Source organism: Suricata suricatta, chromosome 5 (genome assembly GCF_006229205.1).
Source record: "Suricata suricatta isolate VVHF042 chromosome 5, meerkat_22Aug2017_6uvM2_HiC, whole genome shotgun sequence".
NCBI lineage: Eukaryota > Metazoa > Chordata > Mammalia > Carnivora > Herpestidae > Suricata > Suricata suricatta.
The window spans coordinates 83,429,952-83,452,460 of NC_043704.1; the positions used below are offsets into that span (position 1 = coordinate 83,429,952).

General features: G+C 33.2%; 1 protein-coding gene across 1 annotated transcript in view; it reads right to left on the bottom strand.

Moving 5' to 3' along the window:
* Window positions 1–1,161: 1,161 nt before the first annotated feature.
* Window positions 1,162–22,509, bottom strand: part of ATP11B (ATPase phospholipid transporting 11B (putative)) — a 118,974-nt gene continuing 97,626 nt past the window's right edge. Inside the window, exons 28-32 of the mRNA XM_029938739.1 lie at window positions 22,274–22,339; window positions 21,631–21,734; window positions 20,087–20,252; window positions 7,214–7,347; window positions 1,162–2,655 (exon numbers count right to left, since the gene is read on the bottom strand). Of these exons, the coding sequence (XP_029794599.1) occupies window positions 2,574–2,655; window positions 7,214–7,347; window positions 20,087–20,252; window positions 21,631–21,734; window positions 22,274–22,339 (552 nt within the window). The 3' untranslated portion in view covers window positions 1,162–2,573. The remainder of the gene's footprint in view (window positions 2,656–7,213; window positions 7,348–20,086; window positions 20,253–21,630; window positions 21,735–22,273; window positions 22,340–22,509) is intronic.

The following is a 22,509-nucleotide window of genomic DNA, read 5'->3' on the forward strand; positions in this document are numbered from 1 at the left end:
TTCAGGGTCATGGCCTTCAGACTAGGTAGGCAAAGGTAAGAAAAACTGAGGCAAACAGATCGGAGACCATCAATTAGCAAAAACACACATAGTATCTTACTTTGGTTTTGGCAGGTTTAAGAGGAAGTTAATTGCCAACATCATACTTTCCAAAAAATTTTAAAGAAATATGCAAAGGGGAATTTTTTGTAATTACTGGTTATGTAATGTTTTAAAATATGAGTATTAGCACTAGAAAACTATTTGAAGCTTGTAGGCAACTCTGTTACTTTCTTAAATAAATTGAAGAAAACTCTTACAATTGCAAGATAATTTTCTTTTAAATAGAGGTTTTGAACAGAGTAGGATGAGCATATCAGTGGATACTATTTATGTTTTTTTTGATGTACAGTTCTGACATAACTGTAAGTAGTGAATGCAGATAATTACATCAATTACACCGTAAGCACCACATAGGCTAGCTGACCTCCGGCATTGCTGCAGTGGTCAGAGACTGCTTGATGGCTCTGTAGTCCTCTAGTGTCGGCAGTTTGGCTGATGGCAAACACACACTGTAAACTGTAAGGTAGATGCAATGCAGGACTATTAAATGTCATTTTGTTATATAAATATTTTATAAGACATTCTAAGAAAAAACAAATTCTGTGTTATTCTCCACTAAATTACCTTAAGTGAATATTTCTTCTTCTGGAACATGAATTGGTAAGTGTATACATTGTACACTGTATTATCCTTTTAACATATTTCCAGAATAACAGTATATTCCTAAACTCAGTTTTGGAATATCTGAGTTAAAGAAGGGCTATTTATGAAAATTATTATTTAAGCTGAAATTCATAACCTAGTATCCTGCATTATTCAAACAAACATTGTATTAGCAAGAAAATAAAAACAAACAAAAAAACAGTTTGCCAGCAAACAAGGTAAAGTCTTAATTCTTGACTCTACCATTCTGTCCCTAACAGTCCAATTCCAGAAATCTGATATTCATGAAATGGGAAAGAAGTGGAACATTGCAGAATAAATCTACAAAAAGGAATTATTGTATTCTCAAAAGAAAATTTTGGAAAACCTTATTTAGCCATTTCCATGCAATTTTAAATGTCTATGTACACATCATTTGCTTACAGCTGGGTAGGTTAACCAATAATCATTTCCAAATTTTAAAATGACATTACTTTTTATTAAAACAAATGACAATGCTGATCATATGATAAACTTGGGACGGAAACTGAGTACTGAAGTACAGTGAGTTAATTACAGCAACATGTACCTGATTAACCATTCTTAGCATTTTTATTTATTGCTGCCATTACCCCCTAAGATTTAGCATTTTAAACTTTGTTTCACTGACATTCTGTAGCCATGCCTGAAAATATACCTTGTGATGGGACACTGGACAGATTTCACTTTACTATGGTGGTCTACTATAACTTAGGTAATGCATACTATCCTATGAATAACAGGATTCCTATCTGAAATCCTTTATTCTATAATCTAGCTTACTGAAAGGCAAGAGCAATTCTAAATTAGCCAAAGAAAGAGGCTCTTATCTTTTTTCTGATTTAATTACCCTAATATTTTGATTTACATAATTAAAAATAGTTGCAATATTTAAATACTGTCCAAACTTGTTTTTTATTGATACAGTTAAACTTTACAACAGTGTCAGAAAATACTATAAACAGAGCTTTCTTCAGAGAGGGGAAAAAAAAAAAAGCAAATTTAAATAGATTAACCAGATCAAAGCATGCAAAAGATCCAATGATAAACACATTAAATAATAATATGCTAATGGTATGTAATTTACCCACTACAGGTTCTTCGTATTCTGTCACAAAAATATTAGTAAACATCAATTTGAAATTTGGTGAATGGACTTGATTCCTGATTTATATATATATAATATACCCTTTGCATATATGTGGTTAATTTTACTGGTTGTGTTACAGTATTTCAAGAAGTTTGGTACTGGTATATATGTTACCACCCATAATGCAGCAAAAAATGGTGGGAAATGCATTCTCCTACTTTACTCTGTGAACTTAGAAAGCACTAATGAATTAACGACATGGGTCACTGAGCGACCAAAATTCCTTTGTATTCACATTAACTTTTCACATGAAAAGCTTAATATAACTCTAATAAAAAAATAGAGTTTTCAAGGCAAACTTTTCAGCATAATTTACAGAAGCAGATTAGAAGACTCGATAACCAAGCTAATACTAAAATATACAATTAATTAGGAATTACCTCTCTTTTCTACCTTGATATTAAAATATAGTGGCCTTAGCAAGAGGCTGAAATGCATTAGGAGTACCATAAGCACAAGGGACAATCCAAAGAGATGGAAAATGTCTGTTTCACAAATTCTGACATGTTCAGATTTAGGTTAAGGGTGCTGAAAGGTGTTTGTGTTAATGCTTTTGTTTGCCATTATAACTCTGAATGAGTATGAAATATCTTAAATTTAAGAAAGTAATCCTGCAGAACTAGTGTGGCCATTACCATGATGATCACACTGAATTTTAAGAAAGGAGTTGAAATGGTTCCCACAAAGTACTACTGCCCTTTTAACAGGTAGAGGAGTCCATTGTGGAGAGAGTCAAGATGCTCCTGTCGTTGGTATAGAAAGGATCCGATGCACTCCATGATCTAAAGTAACAATAAGAGAAAAGTTTGGCTCACCAGAACCTATGTTTTAAGTGAGAAAAAAATTTACTCTAAAATGCAATTTAAATATTAAAATAATCACTTATTTGTTTTTAAATGCTAAAGAGAGGTTATTCATACTAGCACTGATCAGTCTATTTATATTGTACAAAAACTTGGTAAAAATAATGCTCTAGTCATAATATAGTAGCTCAAATTCAGACATTCATTAGCATTAAAACAATTTCTATAGGTAGTAAAGCATGAGATGCTCTTAAAATCTTTATAATTCAATAAGAAATAAGTATGTTACTAAGAGTTATGCACATTCAGTTTTACTGAAAAGCAACTAGGTTATATTTGGACATTATGGAAGCAAACATCCCACTTACCAAAAGCTTTGGAATGAAATATTAATATGTTCATGTGTTCACATATTACATCATTTCTTTTCTGCTATAAATTCTATTCTAAAGCTTTTAGTGTAATTAGCTTGAATGCAGTAAATGGTTTATTTAATAGGTATCAAAGATAGTTGTAACTCAGTAGGGTTAAATAAATAAACCTGTAATAGTCTGGAAGAGTTAACTACTATCTGAATGAGAAGGCCTAAAAGCAATTAATTACATAATACTTTACTTGGAGCTCTATTAATTTAAGCTAAAATAACTCTAGACCAAAACTAGCCTTCCATGCTTTAAGGAACCTAACCTATTTCAAGTTCAGTATCAGGATTACCAAACCAAAGGTGGCTTTTCTTAAAAGACTAAAAGCACTAAATAATAAATACATTTTATGTAACTTTTTTGAGGGTTCCCACTTTCCTTAAAAATGTTAGAGGCAGAAACCAGCATTTAAAATATTTAAAATATCCACTGTTTCCTAGAGATTCTGTATGTTGTTTAAGTTTAAATCAATTAAGCAAGCACAGTCATAATGAGGTTTGGAACTCAGAAATTTTACAAAGTTGGCAAAGAGGAACACAAATAAGAAACAACCATACTGGTATTTATAGGTTCTCTAATTTTATTAGTTTCCAGACAGCCTTAAACACCTTAGTTTAAGGAAGGGCTTGTTCACTACCCTCTCTCTAGAACCTAAAACTGCACCTGGCACATAGTAGATACTCAGTATTTGTAAAATAAATGAATAAGAGGAGACTATGAACATTTCTTAGAGTAAGTGTTTATCCAAGAAAAAGCACACTTAGACACGTATGACAAAACATAACTGCCAACACCCTAATTACCGGGAGTCAAGTTTCCACTCCCAAATTGCCAATATTTTATAACAGGTTTTCCTCTTTCCCAACCATTGCTTACATAGAAGAATTTTATTAGGTAAGGTTTCATTTGTTTGATCTTTTCAAAGCACACATGTGCATTTATATGTTAAATATCCTATTTGACAGAACATTAAATACTGGAGCTACATAGTATCTCCTTTCTATTTAGAAAATAGTTTTGATTAGGATAAAGCAATTTGGTAAAATGCATACAGAAAATCATGTGTTGCTGAAGTACAGCCCTTTAATGTACAACATGGTATATCCTTTATATGGCACCATGGCGCTACATTTGAAACCGAGCTTGCAATATGGCATATTCCTTTGAAAACATGAATTAATAAGATGTAAGAATTTTCCTGCCTGGACAGTAGAAGTTTAATCAGCAGAATAACATGTCATATGAAAGCGCTAGTTGTATTTCTCTAGTGACGCTCATTAACTTTTATATTAATAGGTTAAGGGAACAAATATCCAAGAGATTCTACATTTTGTAACAGAAGTATCAGCCTTGCTTTACCTTTTAAGTTAGACATGAAATAGAAATGTAGAATAGAGGCTGTTCCAAAATCAAAACAATGTCAAATATATTTCACTAATACAATTATATGTAAAAGCAAAAACAAAAACAAAACTCTACATATCAAAATGACTTTCAAAGTTTAAATAAAATATTAATGGACCTATGGCAATTTTCATATAGCCCTTTGAAAAGCACTAATACTGTATTGATTTCTATCTACTACAAAATATAAACAGATTTCAAAAGGCCTTTTAGATTATTCATTTGAAGAGGGGATAATGACAGTATTAACCAATAACGTAACCTGAAATATTAGACAAAACTGGAAAAGTATAGTCTGTCAAATGAGATATTGCTGTTAAACATTTTATTAGGAAAATAAAAAAATAAAGTCTTACAAAAGAAACTATTATGATACAGTTTTAAGTGAAAAAGAGTACAGATGGTAACAGCCACCTTCATGTGCTGAAATAAGCCCCACAATTCCAAGGGCTGATTCAAAGGGATAATGCAGTATAAAAATGGCTATGTAAAGAAAAATGGGGGCATATTACCTGAATTATTGATATATAAAAAAGTGAAAAATATATGGAGCAAAAATATATTTTTGGCTTATTTGAAATTAACTATAGTTTTAAAAATGTTTATTTCTGACAGAGAGTACAAGTGGAGAGGGGCAGAGAGGGAGAGAGAGAGAGAGAGAGACAGAGAGAGAGAGGGAAACACAGAATCTGAAACAGGTTCCAGGCTCTGAGCTGTCAGCACAGAGCCCGATGTGGGGCTCGAACCCACAAACTGTGAGATCATGACCTGAGCTGAAGTCTGCCATTTAACTGACTGAGCCACTCAGGAGCCCCTAATTTTAGTTTTTTAATAGTTAGCGAAGATATATGCTACCATTAAAGAGAACTTCCTGTTGAAACAGAAATTTAAAAAATTCTGTGGAAGTTCTATAGTTGTCTCTTAGTCTAACTCCCACCTTAGTTCTATACAGTAAAGCTGTCTTAGTAAGTAAAGTAATATTGTAAAGTAGGTTCTTTGGGAACTTCTTTTGGAAAACTTCATGGCTTGGGTACATGACAGACAGAGCTGCTTTCTTGTAATGCATTTTATAATACAATTGTGTAAGCCATAATACAGAAGTCCTAATAAATTTAACTCCTCACAGTAATTCTTTTATGTGGAATGAAATTACTACAAAATGATACCACAGTATTATGGAGATATTTTTGATCACATGTTATAATCAATACACAGAGACTGAAACCACAGATATTATATTAACATGAGAATGCTATTTATAAATGCAACTGTACCATAAAGACATGGCCATACCTAAAGGCAAAATGGGAACTAATAAGTTCACCAGTAAATGTTACTTGAATTTTATGATACATGAATGATATTTGTCATTTTTAAAGCACAAAGCTAAGCAAATATGAAAAACTATTTTATCAGCCGGTTATAGGGCCTCCTCCATCCTTTATTCCCTGCTCCTGCGGTACTTTCCAACCTTGTCCACGCCATGGCACATGTAGAAAGTGATTATTCACGTATGTGGTACATGCTGGCCCATGGAAATCGCTGTCTGTCTACTCCTGCCCATCTGTAACTCCTCGTGTGTACAAGTGCACTGCTACTCTCATTTCAGGATGATGATATAATTCACCTTACGGATACCACAGTGTGGAAAAAGTTATTTCTACTTTTTAATATCACCTAAATAATAGTATGTCTCTTGGAAAAATTCATGAAATTTATGAATCCATTTCACTTTTAAATAAATGTAAGCGGCATTTCACAAAAAATGCCATTTTTTGTTATCCACAAGGCGAGCACTGATAAATCTAACTCAAGAAACAGATCTGGGAGTGGACAGAAATGCTTAGATTCATCTAAGCCATAATTGAAAGTGTCTGTTCTAACTTATCAAACTTAAAAAGTTTTTTTAAATGTTTATTTATTTGAGGGAAAGAGAAAGCACATGAAAGAGTAAGCGTGAATGGGAGAGGGGCAGAGACAGTGAGAGAGAGAATGAGAGAATTCCAAGCAGGTTCTGTGCTGAAGGCTCAATCGCATGAACCATGAGATCATGACTGGAGCTGAAACTAAGAGTCAGATGCTCAACCAACTGAGCCACCCTGGCGTCCCTAACTTACCTAAACTTTTAATTAGACCATGAATACCAAGTTAAAAAAAAATCACAACTCATTCTAAAAACCTCATCACAGAAATAAAATGCTGTGGGAGAGCAGTAATACAGCCTTTTGTGTTTATAAATACCTCAAAGTCTCAAATGAGTGACCAGAAAATATACATGAAGAGTAAGAGAAGCAAAATCCTTTGATTTTACTATTATGTGTAGACTATATAGTAAATACAAAAAACAAACAAAAAACAAATACAGGAAATAAAATAGTAATATAAGGTATAATCAAAAAAAGAAAGTTATAAAAACCAATTAAAAGTACCATAACTATTCACATTTTAAAAAGATTGTAAAGCAAAATTTTTTGTTCATTAGATGAAGTCTCTTCAAAGGGGCTTTCTCTTCCTTTGTTAGCGAAAGAGCCCCTTACCCCAAAGCCACAAAGTGAAATCTACCATCAAAAAATGCTAATAAATAGCACACCTCCCACTTCAGTTGGTAAAACCAGCTGCTGATGTATTAGGGCTCTAGAGGTGCAGGTTCGTCCTGTTCCAGTTTACAGGACACTCATCTGCAGCAAAGGCTACTTAGAGAAATCTCACACCTGCTGACGTGGGTCGGACTACATCTTCCTACTACTCGTTCCAGCATTCTCCCAAAAGATGCGCACGCTGTTTCTCCTTCTGAGAAACAGCACATGGAGTCCAAGCACTTGACACTTGAATTTGCTTTAATAAGCTGGAGGAGTTAAAGCAGAAAAAAGTAGTTATTGACAGATTTGGATCTCCAAAAAGCATTAAACAATTACAAGAACTTTAAAACCAAATGTATATAAACATATGTATTTTCTATAACATGGAAATGGATGGAAGGCTCTAAGAGTAATATGCAAAAATATTTAAAAGGCACTGTGACCTAATTAGAAGTCAAACAAAATAATTATATAAAAATAACTGGATATTATTTAAATCTGCAAAGATTTTGGATTTTATATCTTAATAATTTATTATAGTCAAAATGATTTACATCAATCACTCAAATGGAATGAATTCTAAATCTTCTTTGAGTTTCTGTTTACATGAAATCCTCCTGTAATTTCAATTAAAAATGTCTAGCAATTGAGAAAAGTGGAGTGTGAACCATTGTGAAGTCTGGGAAATAACAACCAGGCAAGACCTAATCCCAATCTTCAACAATGATAGTAGACAATAATAGTGTTTACTATGTGCCAGGTTCTAAGCACTCTACATATATACACTCCATAATTATCCTTGAAAAAAGCATCAATTACCTGAAATCTGCTAAGCAACCAGTAAGGGTCAATCATGCCTATAATCAGCTTATCTTGCTTTTAAAAAATTAAGTAATGGTACATGTATTAAAGCCTATTAAACAAGTGACTTATTACTATTAATATTTTTATTAATTTCTGAAGGTATGCAAGCTTTATACTGATTCAGGCATAAATAACAAAGCAAAATAACTTAAAGCCATTACTACTAATAATTTTAATCCTGTTAAATGAGGGGGAAAAAATGATATGACCACAGAGCCCAATGAATCCCAACCCTGGTTTTGACACAGACAAGGATACTTCTAAATTTTTCAGGGGTTATAACTTTAAACAAACTTATTTTCATTCACTTTCCTTTACATATAAAACATACTGTACAACAAATCTTTGGAAGTATAGAGGAGGGAGAACAAAAAAATACATATATGAGAGTGTTGCAATTCACAAAGGTTGGGAATCACCAAGTGTTGAGTGCAGGCATGGAGACAGTTGTGGAGACGCTCACAATGGACAGTAGACGAATACGATGGAACATAAATAACCTGGCACTCTGACCATAAGCAATGGGTGAGGTCTGCAAACTCCCTGCTCAGAGAAATCCTGCCAACCAGCAGGCAGTGTGAGACAACACAGTTCCTGTTTGGCAATTACCTGATTGCACCAATGTCCTATGGTCTGCTAAGCACTGAGCAATAGCCAACTTTTACTTGTTCTTTCATCACAACACCCTTCGTTTAGGACTGTTTATGGTATAGTTTCTTAACCTGTATTTTGTTTGAGAGATGTTTTAAAAACATGAAAAAAAGTTCTGTGGCCAATTAATTAAGTTTGGCAAACAGGTCAATAATGGTCTAGGTAGACTTTCTGAGTAAAGGGCTGTAAGTCAGGATGTGTGGTCAACCTCCAGGGGGAGAGACATAGTGCAATTCTCAAACTGGTTTTTTTAAGTAAAACCTTCCCTCCACACTCACTGCCCCTGGGAATCAGTCAACACTAGGAAGAACATTAATATTCAGAAGAATAGTTTAGGAGATGCTGGTTTAAGTAACAAGATTTCATCAGTCTCTCAGTTTCCTCCTTGGGCTCTGGTTTCTTCCATCTAAAAATCACCCTCCATAGGAAAGCAGGATTCTAAAGCTCCCACATACTCAAAAAAGAAAGTACAACACAGCAAAGAGGCCTTAAAGTCCTTTTTAACCTGACCTCAGGCTGCCTTTCCTGCTCAACTTCCCAGTGCTCCTGTACAGTCATCACACAAGCAGCCACTGCAGTGTTCCTTGCCTCTGGGCATATGTCAGGGCTGGTCACCAAACAGGGTCAGAATGACGACTTCTATGTTCAGTTCAGTTTAAATACTATCATCTCCAACAAACTTCCCTCACCTCTCCAACTATCAGTAATCTCTTTCTGGATTCTATTCCATTGCTTGTTTGTATAATTTAAATGGTATAAGCACTTAAATTCAACTTTTATTTGTTGAGCAAGGCACTGCACTGGTTCCTATAGGAGACAGCAATCTAGTGAGTTAGTAAGTTAATAAGGGTAAAGAAAAAGGTGGGAGATAAGTCAGGAACAAATAATAATGGCAGTTACATTAATGGAATACTTACTGTGTATGTGCCAATTACTATTAAGATGCTTCTCATAGATTATTCTCATTTAAAACTTACAAAATGTTCAGAAACATTTTACAGATGAGGAAACAGAGAAGTTGAGAATTTGTTCAAGATCACCCTGCTGAGGCTTGAGTCTTGGTCCTTTGATTCCACAGTCCAAGCCTCTTTATCATGTTACTATACTGCCCTCTTATAATTATGGAGTAGAGAGACTACAAATACTAAAAAAGAGGAGGAAAGGTTCAAACCCAGCTGTTGTTGCTGGTATTGGTGGGAGGGCATGAAACATCTGATGGAAAGGACAGCATCTGAAACACATTTTGAAGACAGGGTGGGATTTCAGTAGCTGCCAGGTGAAGAGACTGAGTAACTATGTGTGGGCAGAAAAGTATGATGTGTCTTCAGCACATGTTTAGTCTCCGTGTAAGAAAGTAGCTGTTACGCCCGCTTTCTTGCAAAAAGACCAGTGCCACTCAAAGGGTGATCCATGGATCAGTGTTGGTTGGAAAACATTTGTTACTGGCCTATCAGGAGATAAGTGTTTATGATCTGTGAGTAAGAGGTTAAAAATTTTTATGGCAATTTGACAGAATACTTTTACAACTGCTGAATCTAATAATAATTTTAAAATCAAGGCATATTTTATTTATCTTTTAAGTTTCATTTCCTAGTACAGTTGACCCCAAACAACATGGGTTTGAACTGCATGGTCCACTTACACATAAAGTTTTTTCAAAAAGTACACGTACAGTACTGCAAATGTATTTTCTCTTCCTTGTGATTTTTTTCCTCTAGCTTACTTTATTGTGAAAACATACCACATAATACCTATAACATACAATATATGTTAACGGACACTTCATGTTACTGATAAGCCTTCTAGTCAACAGTACACTATTAGTTAGGTTTTTGAGGAGTCAAAAGTTATACGTGGATTTTTTACTGCCTAAGGGATCAGTAAACCTCTAACTCCCACATTATTCAAAGGTCAACTGTAACTGATTTTTGCTGCATTTTACAAAAGTATTGGTCCATGATGGACTGAAAATTAGAAACAACAAAACAAGAAAACAAACTGACTGGTCTTTCACATTTGGCTACGGAACACCAAACTACACTAGAAACTAGAGAGAAGCAAGGAGTCTGCTTGGTATTTAATTTAACTTGTGTTTTGCTTATATAGCTGGTACTCAACTGACAAGGATTCACTGAAGATGACATCTGCACCATTTGAGTGCCACATATGCGCAGAGCACTGCTTAAGTCTGGATCTAACTTTAGGTAATAATCTTATTTTATACTCATCACCTTTCACTTTAAAATCTAAGGAAAGGTATTAATATATGGGCAGCCCCAGAGAGAGTAAATATCTTAAAATATCAAAAATGTTATAAAGAAATGACTTCTTCAGATCACCATTTGAATTAAGCTAAAATATATTATATGTGTATATAAATCCCAGCTGCTTTAAAACTGCTGAATGCTGGTCAGCTGCTGCTATCTATATAAAAAACTACACTCTCCCCTAAAAAGCTCCCAAGATTCCCCATATATATACGCATCTTTGATCTCATATTCAGGAACTGGGAGCCCAGCCAGAGTCCATGCAGCCACAGCTGCCAATATAACTAACTGGGTGTAGGAAAAGGACGGAGCATTTAAATCTCACTTCATTCAAAGTGAGGAGAGGGAATTATTTGTTTTTTTGGACTGCTTATAAATGCAAGAAAAGAAAAAAAAGCAAAGTCCTGGGAGTGAGACCCTACCTGGTGGTACTTTAATTTACCAGAAATTTTGATCTATTCGTAAGACTCACTCTTTACTGCACTTGCTTCCCAGGAATGACCACATACCTTAGAGCTAAACTGGGTGCCCAGGAGAACTATAGAGATGCAACATAACTACGTATGGTTAATAAAAATTTTCATCTTGACAGAACTTGCCTTTTGAAATAAATGGACTTACTGCTCTTATTCCATTATTTTCATATCAATAATAGTAAATAATTAAAGGTTTCTCTTAGTGCTTCTGCTGCTTTTTTCTTGAATCTTCTAAATGTTAGAAAATTGTTATACATCTCTAAATTAGTCATTTCTATGATATCTTACCTATCAAATCAAATAGTTTAAGAATTAGTAAACTATTAACTATATATGCTCTATTGCCTTTAAAATAGATCTATAATAAATATATAATTAAAGTGAGAATCTTGTAAAGCCTTAAAGGAGATATTTGGAAACTAATTATGAAAAAAAAGAAAAAAGGTTGTATTCAAGGAAATGTTTTTCTTTTTAATGTAAAATCAAAAATCACCAAATATTACTAATTTCCAAATTTGGTTAAGAATAATAAAACCCCTAAAACAAATAAAGGCTTCATTCCATTATTCAGAATTGTAAGAGCTACTTGGCGACGGCGCTGGGAAGAGTGCCATGTCTACTCCAGGCCTATTTCTCTACAACATGCCTAAAGCTCGTTCACTCCTCTCTATTCCCTTCCCTCCTTCCTTTGCCTCAAGTAAAATAAACAACTTTAGGTGATAGCTAAAAATTTAAATACCTCCATACTGTCTTTTAGGTATCTCCAGAGAGGAGATTTATATCTGTACATATTGCCTAAATTTAACTATGAAAATAAGCATACAGTAAGAATTACATTTATCAGGTATGGTTATTTTAATAATTTGGTTTAATCTAGATTCAAAAAGACTTAGGCCCTTTTATTTTAATGATGTGGTTACAAAATAACAGTATCTGATTAGGAATTTGAAATTTAAGTGAAGAAGAGTTATCGGTAACTGTAAAAACAAAGCAAAACAAAAGGAAAAATCACTGATTTTAATGGAGGGGATAAATCAGAAAAGCACTAATTAATGAACTAAGCTATGGTATAGCTAATGTTAAGGATCAGTTTTCTAAGTACCAATCATTCATAGAATGTACCAGAAATAATGGTAAAAATAATGTCAACACTAGTATTTTCTTCATTTCAACCTCCAGATATAAAATTTGTTCAAATAAGTCAGCACAGATTTGAAAATAACATTAATTTTGTATCAGGTATGCATCTAGGTCCTGCTACTCATGGCAGCCTTAGTATTACTCACTTTTTTAAATGTTCAATTCTATTCCCTCACAAAATTTTATTCACTCAGAAACGTGTAGCTTTTAGTGGCAACTGAATGAATACAGGCCATTAAAGTTTTCTGTTCCTTTGTAGTTCATGGTTTTGTTAATTAAATGAAACAGTGCTAGAAGCATCTTTGTCATAGAAGAGGAAGGGGGCTTGTTGGTTGAAACTATTTAAAATTTTTTTTTTTTTTTTTTGGTTTTTGTTTTGGGTGGTGGCAGGTTTCAGGCTGGGGCTTAAGCACCCAGGTGCACAATGAGAAAGGTCAACACAACTAACATCCTGTTGATATCCTTACAGCACAGCTGGAAGAAGAGCATCCAGAGCAGGCCAGGAATCCAGTGACAGAGAAATGACAACAATGGAAGCCAAGAAGGCAGGTGACCGTAGAGGGGAGGGAGATGATTAGAAGGCCCGAGCCCATGAAAACATTTAGGGCTCAGCATCATCCTCTGCCTGATTTGGCAAAGCTGACCAAATTTCGACTGGAGAAAAACAACTGCTATTTCAGAAGGCAGAAAAAGTAGAAGAGGTATAATTATATAATAGTTATTTTTTGAAGTGATTTTTATCTCAAACTATATACCAAAGGCAGAATTATATAAGAAAAATATTGAAGGTATATTTCACTCAACAATGAAAATACAGTGATAAGCAAAAAAAAAAAAAAAATTGCAAATCAGGGTAATATCCCCAGCAATTTTACTAAAATCATATTCATGGTTTCAGGGTTCTTCTACCTTCTTGTTTACAAGAAGAAAGACCAACTATCACAGGATGATGAGAAAACTCACTTATCACCCCCCTCTGTAAAAGTAATAACAACAAGGCCCTGTTATTAGGAGCATTCTTAGAACTCAACTCTCAAACTGTATTATATATTTTAATGGATACATGAAAGCAAAGCAGACCAGATCCATGTCTTATGAAAGATCCACTTGAACTTGAACCTTTGGTGAACTTTTTTCACAAAGAACACACATAATTTTATAGTTTTAGTCTAATCAGGTCCTATGTGGATTACCTAGGACATAATATCCAGGCCAGCTCCCCGTCTTTACTCAGCAATCTCATCAGCTGAGTTTTTCCTTGTGGCTCAATCAAGGCATATTTTAAAAGCTAAAAAATTTTCTATATTTATCAAAGCAGAATACAAGATAAATATATAGCAAAAATAATTATATGGAGCATTCCAAAAGTTGATACTTGTTTTCAATTTCTTTTCAACTATTAACAATAATAATAACAACAATGAGCTGCTTAATCTTTAACATTTTTCACTGAGGGCAGCTTGCAAAAGGAACCTAACTTCAAAAATATTATCTTTCACAATAATTCAGATTTTTCAAATTATGTATGGTACTTGTTCTATGGTCTGATTCTGTGGTACAGCTAAGATTTATAATTTTCAAGTAGCTTCATCATTTATGAGGTTTTATACCAAATGAGACATAGTACCTTCTTGACCAGTAATTATAATATACAAATGGCAAATAATCCAAGTAAAAATAGAATTATTAGTAGTAAGAATTTTTATCCTCCATAACTACTAGAAATCAAAATATTCTGCATATCCTAATTAGGCCTAGAAGTGGTTGTCAGGGTTTATTCCTCAAGAGGTGAGTAAATCAAGTCCTCATCAGTTCATACTTTTTTATGACAAAGATATAACTAGGAAAACATGGAAAGAAGTGAGAATCTGATGAGTATCAGTCAAGGGAAAATTACTCAGTAGCTCTAAGCACTCCCTCATCTGATCATTTAACTCGAGACTTATGCAAGTAATCTGATATCTAACTACATTAAGATGCATAAAATGATGCACAACTACCACTTCAAATGGAAAAACTGATTTCAGAAATAACAGAAATAGCATGGCATACTTTGAAAAGAAGTAAAAAGGAATACTTTCTCAAATATGTTGTGAGACTACCTTACTAGGTTAGAATTTGAGGTGAAGTAGGATTTAACACTGTAACTCCAAAGGAAGACTAATAAAATATTCAGGGTGGACATATAAAAAATGTAAAGATCACAAAAAGGGAAGACAAGTCAACAAAAAACAGTAAACACATGAGGAACAATGAAGGATTAGTAAAGTAAAATCTAGAAGTCAGGCCAGTTCTCCCACAGCATGCCCCAAGCATGAGAACTTAGCGGATACGTCCCCAGGCAGGTCCAGCGCAGTACTACCTAGTGCACGCAAGGACTGTCCTGCTGGCTGCAAGCCTCAGCTAGCAGGTGCCTACTGTCCTCCCCTCTGTGCTTGCTTTCAGCAAATTCATATGCTGAGCTGACTGAACCCTTATCTTCTTCCATCTGGAAGGACAGAAAAGCAACAAGTCTCATATTACAGAACAATACTCTCACTGTATAATAGGTTTAGAATCAAAACAGCAAGTTGGGGTCTGCAATCTGCAAGGCACAAATGAATGTTCATACAACACCGCATTCATTTATTGTCACAAAAGAGAGCTAATGGCAGCTTCTTTAGGAGAATACGACAAAGCACACAAAATTAAGCCATGATTTTCCAGTGCACAAGTTAATTTAAACCAGATTTCCTTCACTGAAATTCAATTCCTTCTATTAAATTCCTGGTCACTACGATTAGGGTTCTTATTGCAACTTCTTAACTCGTATGCTCCCTTCTCAAAAGACTTTTCTACTCAAAGTGAACTTCAGCAGAATAGAGGGCTCCTCTCAAATGTTAGACATGTGGGTAAGGGGGGGGGGGGCGCTTGATTTAATTTTTTAACAAAATTAATTTAGTCTTTAATTTGAAATATATCTTCTTAGTGAGTGCTAACTAATTAACACAAATATTTATTCTTTGCTTTTTCTATATTCTTCTTAGGAGTATGTGCCTATAGCCATGCTGATTTTAATCTCTTTTAAATTACAAGAAGATGTCCTCAATGAATAAGATACAAAATTTTCCTTATTTCTATATGTTCTCTCAGTCTTAGGATGAACTTATCTAAAGATAATACAAGGGAAGGGAAAGTATCAAAATGAGTTTTCTTTTATTAAAAAAATTAATAGATTTGTGTTAATGATCTTAGGAAGTACTAACTTGATTAAAAATTTGAAGGTGCTTAAAGATACTTTCTATCTGCACAATTTTTCTGTCACAACAGTAACAATTAAGTACCATGGGTCACACTCAGAAATACTGTTCAACGTAGTTCAAGAATAAGACGTATTCAAAATTCACAGGAGCAGCAGCAGACAGATGTATGTGAGCACTGGTTCTTCATGCAGCTTTGAGCAAATGCCCACATAGTGGTCACTCACTGTCACTTAAACAACTGGTACTTCTGCCTGGCCTTTGGTTGAGCATAGTATTTCCTCTTTTTGTTCTCTGATGCTGACAGTAAATAGACCACAGTAGGTAAAATGATCATCTGATAAGTGAAGAACCTGGAGACTGAGAGAGATGAACTAAATTGGTCAGGACACAAAAGCCACAGTGCCAAGGGCATCACTACCATCGAGGGCTGCCCAACAAGGCTCTTCTCCTTTTGCTACACCATCTGACTGGAGAGTGGCTTGCAGCAAAGGCTACCTGATCATATACATGCTCTGTGTTCTTCTCATAGATGAATGTTAAGTTTACTACCTTAGCACACTGTTGCAGAATGTGGGATCTCTCCAATATGTGATACCCAAACCCGATAGTTTTAAGTCTATTATTGCTCAAAAAACAAAAACAAAAACAAACATGCTTGATTTAAGCCAACATGATATGTGAAAATATGGTTTCATAAAAACAGACAAAAGTTATCTTTACTAGACGAAAGAGTTTGCCAGAGTGTTCTTCTAATTAAGAATTAAATAATTAGATGTTCAAAAATGTGATAAATACCCACTGTTTTCAGAAAGGCACATACAGATAAAATGTGTTACACATATTTAACTCAACCAAAGGTAAAGGTAAATCTTCAAGTTTGTTTTGATTTGAGTTGTTTTAAATATAAAATTTAGGTGACTACCACTTAAATACCCATATTTATATTCATGTACAATTATTACATCTTTGTAATTCAAAGTAGAATTTATCAAAAATCTGGAAGATAATAAGAATAAAATCAAAAGGTTTGATAAAATGTTAGAACTCAAAATTATGAACTCATAGAGTTATAAAAGACATTATTTAAGGAGTGCTTTGTCAAAGCCATTTGTGTGATCAAATGACAGATTAGAAATTTTGAGAATAAAAAACATTAAAAAAACATAATTAAGAATACTCAAGATACCGACAGGGCGAGAAACTGAAAAGTGCCAGAAGATTAAAAAAAAAAAGTTATATGACTTTTCCTCTTCAAATCAGACTGGAGTTAAAGTTAATAAATAATTCTGGTGACTTAATTATCAAAAGTTTCAGGATTTAAAGCTTTCATTCTCTTCGATCAAAAGACATCTATACTATTGATTAATTTGTTGGAAACAGAATGAATCTGTCTGTGGAGATAAAGATATATATATATGAGATACAAAATATATTATGCAATTTATAGATGCACGAAATAGCAGCAAGGATATGGAACGCTTCAGCAGCCATTACAGTGCACAGAGACAAACACACACATGTATTTACAGCACAAATTAAGGCAAGATAAAAAATGGGCAACTCTCAGTTTCAAGTAACTGAAACTTAAAAAACTTTAAGCTTTATGAAGAATTTCTGCAGCTTAAATTACTCAACATGCAGGAGCATCCTTAATTATGAAAATAATATGACAAGCAGAAGCATCAGAATTATACTATAAAAGGTAATTAAGGTGTATAATAGATAACAAGGAACAGATCTCTGTCCTGTTATGCTGAATTTTCATCTGAATTTTCAGTTCAAAAAGAAATGGATATATATTTTAAGTTTTAATATACATATTAATAAAGGTCAAATTAGAAACAGAGCTGTGCTAACAAAAATGCCCCACTCTTATTTCATGCCTCTGCCCATCTTTTGAATATTGTTCAATTGACCTTTAGCATGCAGAAGAGTTATTAACAAGGTTCTACTCCTCCTACTCTACCTAAGTTTGCTCAGCTGATTCCTTGCCCTCGACAATGGCTGCAGTGCGATGAATTCGTCACTTAAAGCAACTGTGTTGGAGTACATCTATAAGTGGACAGAAAAGGGATGGTACATACAACAAGTCAGTGAGCTGTATTCATCACCTAAGAGACAGACACAGGACAAACTTTGTAAAGACAGCTGTTCCTCCGAAAATAGGAAATATCATACATGATACACATACATGACTGACATTTGTAGGGTGGTTGGCTCTGCTAGCAAGAGAATTTATTCTTCATTCTTAATACCACACGGTTATTCTGCAGAAGAACAAAGCTCAAAATAAATGCTGACAACTCTTTTTTTTTTTAAATGCTTTTTTCTTCTTGCTACTTCTGGCAAACAATGAAGTCTGACAATTTTCTAACCATTTCTTCATCATTTAAAATCAGTGGTAAAAGTCTGAAATAATAAAGATTATTGCCTGTATCAAAGAAATAATGTCACACATAGGATGTGAATAATTATATGCTGGTTCAGCAAAAAAGAAAAAAAAAACCACAAAACAACCCAACAGGTTAGAAGATCCCTGAATGGAAGTAGACATTTCCTCTTTGGATTGGACCACAATAGAACATCTGGTCAAGTCATTTAAAAGTGAGTTTAAAAAAACTGAGTTTAGACCAGCTTTTTCTGGTCCAAAGGTCTACCTTAAGGTAACAAATATTTCCTATGTAATCCTTTAAAAACAGACCATAGAAAAGGTAGCAAGAACTATTATCACTTTTTATAATCATTAAGAAATCGCTATAAAGACATAAGTTTGCAAATGTTCTCATGTATCTAAAGATAAGCATTAATAAATTTGATTATTTACTTTTATAAAGAATTAAGTTTTAAAAGTGGTGTCGTTAATATATTTTGGTGAAATATAACTTTATATAGACCAAGAGGGGGAGACAAATGTGTTATCCATAAAGGTCTAGAAAAAGTGTAATAGGCAATGTATTAAAAATAGTACTCTCTTACTATAAATATTTATGTCTGAAGATTAGAAAAAAGTAAGCAAACCTTTTTGATATATATTTAAGGGATATAATGCAGAATAGAAAAGTCTGTCCATACTGATACAACTATATGTGCACAGGCAAAGTAATCAATTATGCAGATTTCTTCGGCCCCATATGGATATTAGTATCACAGAGCAACATTCTCACTGTCCTGATAATTATGATGCTTTTACTAAGGAATCATTATGTACAGGCCCAGGGTTAGGTGCTTTATATTTATTATCTCGACAATCCTATAAAGGTAAGTAATTATTATTCTGATTTTACAGAGGAGGAAATTGAGGCTTAGGGATGTGACTTGATTAGAGACATATGTTTCATAAATAGTTAAAACTGTATTCGAATTAAGTTTGTCATGCTTCAGAGGCCTACACTGATTCAATGGAATTGGGATGTATATGGGCTAGGGCTTAGTTACCAAAGCACATAAATGCTAAAGAAATGTGGATATGATCAATTGAAATTAAAGCTAATATATCGTTTAGGAACCCAACCAGATCACTAAATGCTTAAGGGAGCGATTATTCTATTTTTGAATGTGCAACTAAATTTTTAAACTTTAAACAAAATTTGCTTAGCATGTAGCAAATATGCAGAAAAAATCTCAACCATGTACAAGTCAAATATACAAAATGGCACATTCAATTAAAAAGCTATTATTTCTTGAGCATCTACTATGTTGCTGAACATTATTTCACTTAATCCTCATTATAAAGATAATGAAATAGATAGTTCTATCATAATTTTACTACTCATGAGGAAATGGAGACTCAGGAGTTACAGAGCTACCAAGTGGTAGAACTGGGTTTTGAACTGAGAATTACCAGGACCTAAAGACCATATTCTTAAACACTATATAACATATTGCTAATATTTGCTATAGCTTAATATTTGTTATATGCATTTAGTAAGAATATTTTTCAAAAATCTATTCTGTAAAATTCTTTAAAGAACTTATTTCAGACTCTTGTTGAAAACAATGTAACCTGAAAAGTATTAGCATTCTAATGTAACTAAATACATGGATTTAGCCCAATTATATATCCCTGATGGAATGCTGTAATAATGTTATTTAAAACATATTTACCATTATTATCTGGACATAACTTGATAGTCTTCTATTTAAAATCTAGTGCTCTATTACTAAAATATAATTTAAGAAAATTTTAATTTGCCAGGAGTCAAAATTAACAGAAACAAGAAACTAAAAAATATATTTAACAATATTTATTTTGCAAAACACTTGATACAAGAATGGATAATTCTGTGATATAAGCCAATTATAATGACAGCTATGCATCATTACAGACCTCTAATTAAAAAGGTATTATATATAAAAAGTGATTACCTGCGCCTTTTCAGTATTTGTAGGATGGAGCTGTCGTTCAAATACTTTCTTCACAATATCAAGAAGTAGACATGTAACAACCATGAGTATTATGGCAAACCAAGCAGAACCACTTGATAGGAGCTGAATAAATACAAAGTACATATTCTGGGAGCTCAAAAATGGCCTGCAAAGAAAGAAGGTAGGCTTATTAAAGTAGAAAACTGGGGCACCTGGGTGGCTCAGTTGGCTAAGTGTTCAACTTTGGCTCAGGTCATGATCTCACAGTTTATGAGTTTAAATCCTGTGTTGGAGTCTGTGATTACAGCTTAGAGCCCAGAACCTACTTTGGATTCTGTGTCTCCCTCTCTCTCTCTGCCCCTCCCCTGTTCGCACTCTGCCTCTCCCTCATTTCAAAAATAAACATTTAAAAAATTTTTGTAAAAAGAAAACTGATAAGACAATTTCTTAGCATCATGCAAATCCACTATATTAGAACATCATAATTTTAAGAATACTTCAAAATTTGGAATTAGTAATAAAACCCAATTTAATTACTTTCAACAACTATAGTTTTTATTATTAGTAGCTGATTGGATAACTATACCTGAGTAGTAGGATATCAAAAGAATTATACAGTAATATAGACTTAAGAGACCAAGAACAGCAAGGAAAAGTATGTAACAAAATACTTTCCACTAAGCAATTAAATACTGATTACCCAGATCCTAGGCTGAAAGTCTCTACTTAGAGGGTCTTCTCTAAAAATGTGTTTTACAATAAATACACTCACAATGACTAATTCTACATAAGTAGTAGGCACAGTTGCGACATTCTTTTTGGGATTTTTGTATATATCACTTCTAAAGAATATGGGAAAATACAGAAGAAATAAAGAGAATGAAAAATAAACATTATAAATGATAAGGGTATCCTTATATGATCCTAAACGGAGGTTAATATTTAATCTAAGATTTTTTTGCCTACTTTCCGTAATTTTCTGCCTGATATCGGCACCAAAGACACAGCAGGCAAATGTAATATAAATTTTTCAAAGGAGAGATTTTAGATTCTCACTTACTAAAGAATCTTATGCGAGAAATTAATTTTCAATCTGTAAGAGTGGCAGAATATCTGATTTTAGCAATAAAGATGAAGCATATTACCTACTTTTGAAAGAGAAGTTAACTCATTCATAAGAATAATGGTTCTTTATGACTTATATTATGTACATTGATTTAGAGGTAATATGGTTAATGTAATTTGAATTGTGGAGTAAAACAACTGTGGTTTAAAACCTAGCTTTGCTACTTCTTAACCTTTGTTATCTTGGGACTCAGTTTCCATACTGAAAAAAATGGAGATAATATCGTAGGTTAAAACCACTAGAACATAGTAGATACTCAGTAATTGTTAATTTTTCTTCTCCCTAACAGTACGATCAACTGAAAGAAGCAAATTTATTATCAAATAGGGTCTCAAAATTATTCTGAGCAGAATTTGTTTATAATATGATCTAATATAGAGTTGAATCAATATAATTAAAATATAATACAGTTACTCACCAGAGAATCCCTCCATAAAACAAAGAAAATACAAAATAGAATATAATAGATCCCCAGGTAACAAGATGGTTGATCCAGGTCCAAAAATGAGTTTCCAAAGCCATCTAAAAAAATTTTATTTTTAAATCTTTAATACAAAATGATATGTACTTAAATTAAACCTCTCATATGAAATTCAAGAATAAAATGTAATAATTTTAAGTGCCCAAGGTTCCTATGGCAAAGTTCCTCAGAAGATAAATATTAATGAAAGGGTCCAAATGAAATCGAATAATTTCAAGTTTATAATGTTTTTCTTCTATGAGAAGTAGCACTGAAATTTCATGAATACTTTAATCTCTATTCCATGGAGTAAAACAACCTGTGTTATTTATCATTATATACAGAGAAGTAAAATTTCAGAGATGAATATTGTGAGGTTAACATTTATTTGACCATAAAAGTCAGCTGAGGCTTTCCAAAATAATGAACTTAAAGGTTTTTTAATAAAATTTAAAATGAATTATTAAAATAGCAATCAGTGAAATCATGACTTAAAAAGAAGTAAAAAGAGAAAAATATCTATAGTTAAAAAAACAAAGAAAATTAACTATGAATTATACAGATACAAAATGTGTCTCTATTTCTAATTTCTGCATCATACCTTGACTGTGACTGTAATAACCATTACTGTGAAAACCAAGGTGCCAAATGTCCAGTTTCCAAACATCTAAACGGAAAACAAAAAAACAAAACAAAAAAAACCCCATTACTCCATTATGTATTAATAAGATGCTAAATCAGATGTAAGGCAAAAAAATACATATAACTTCATTCTTTACTAAAAATCACGTGCATTATTTAAGCCAGGTACATTTGAAATCTGTGACTACATTTGTA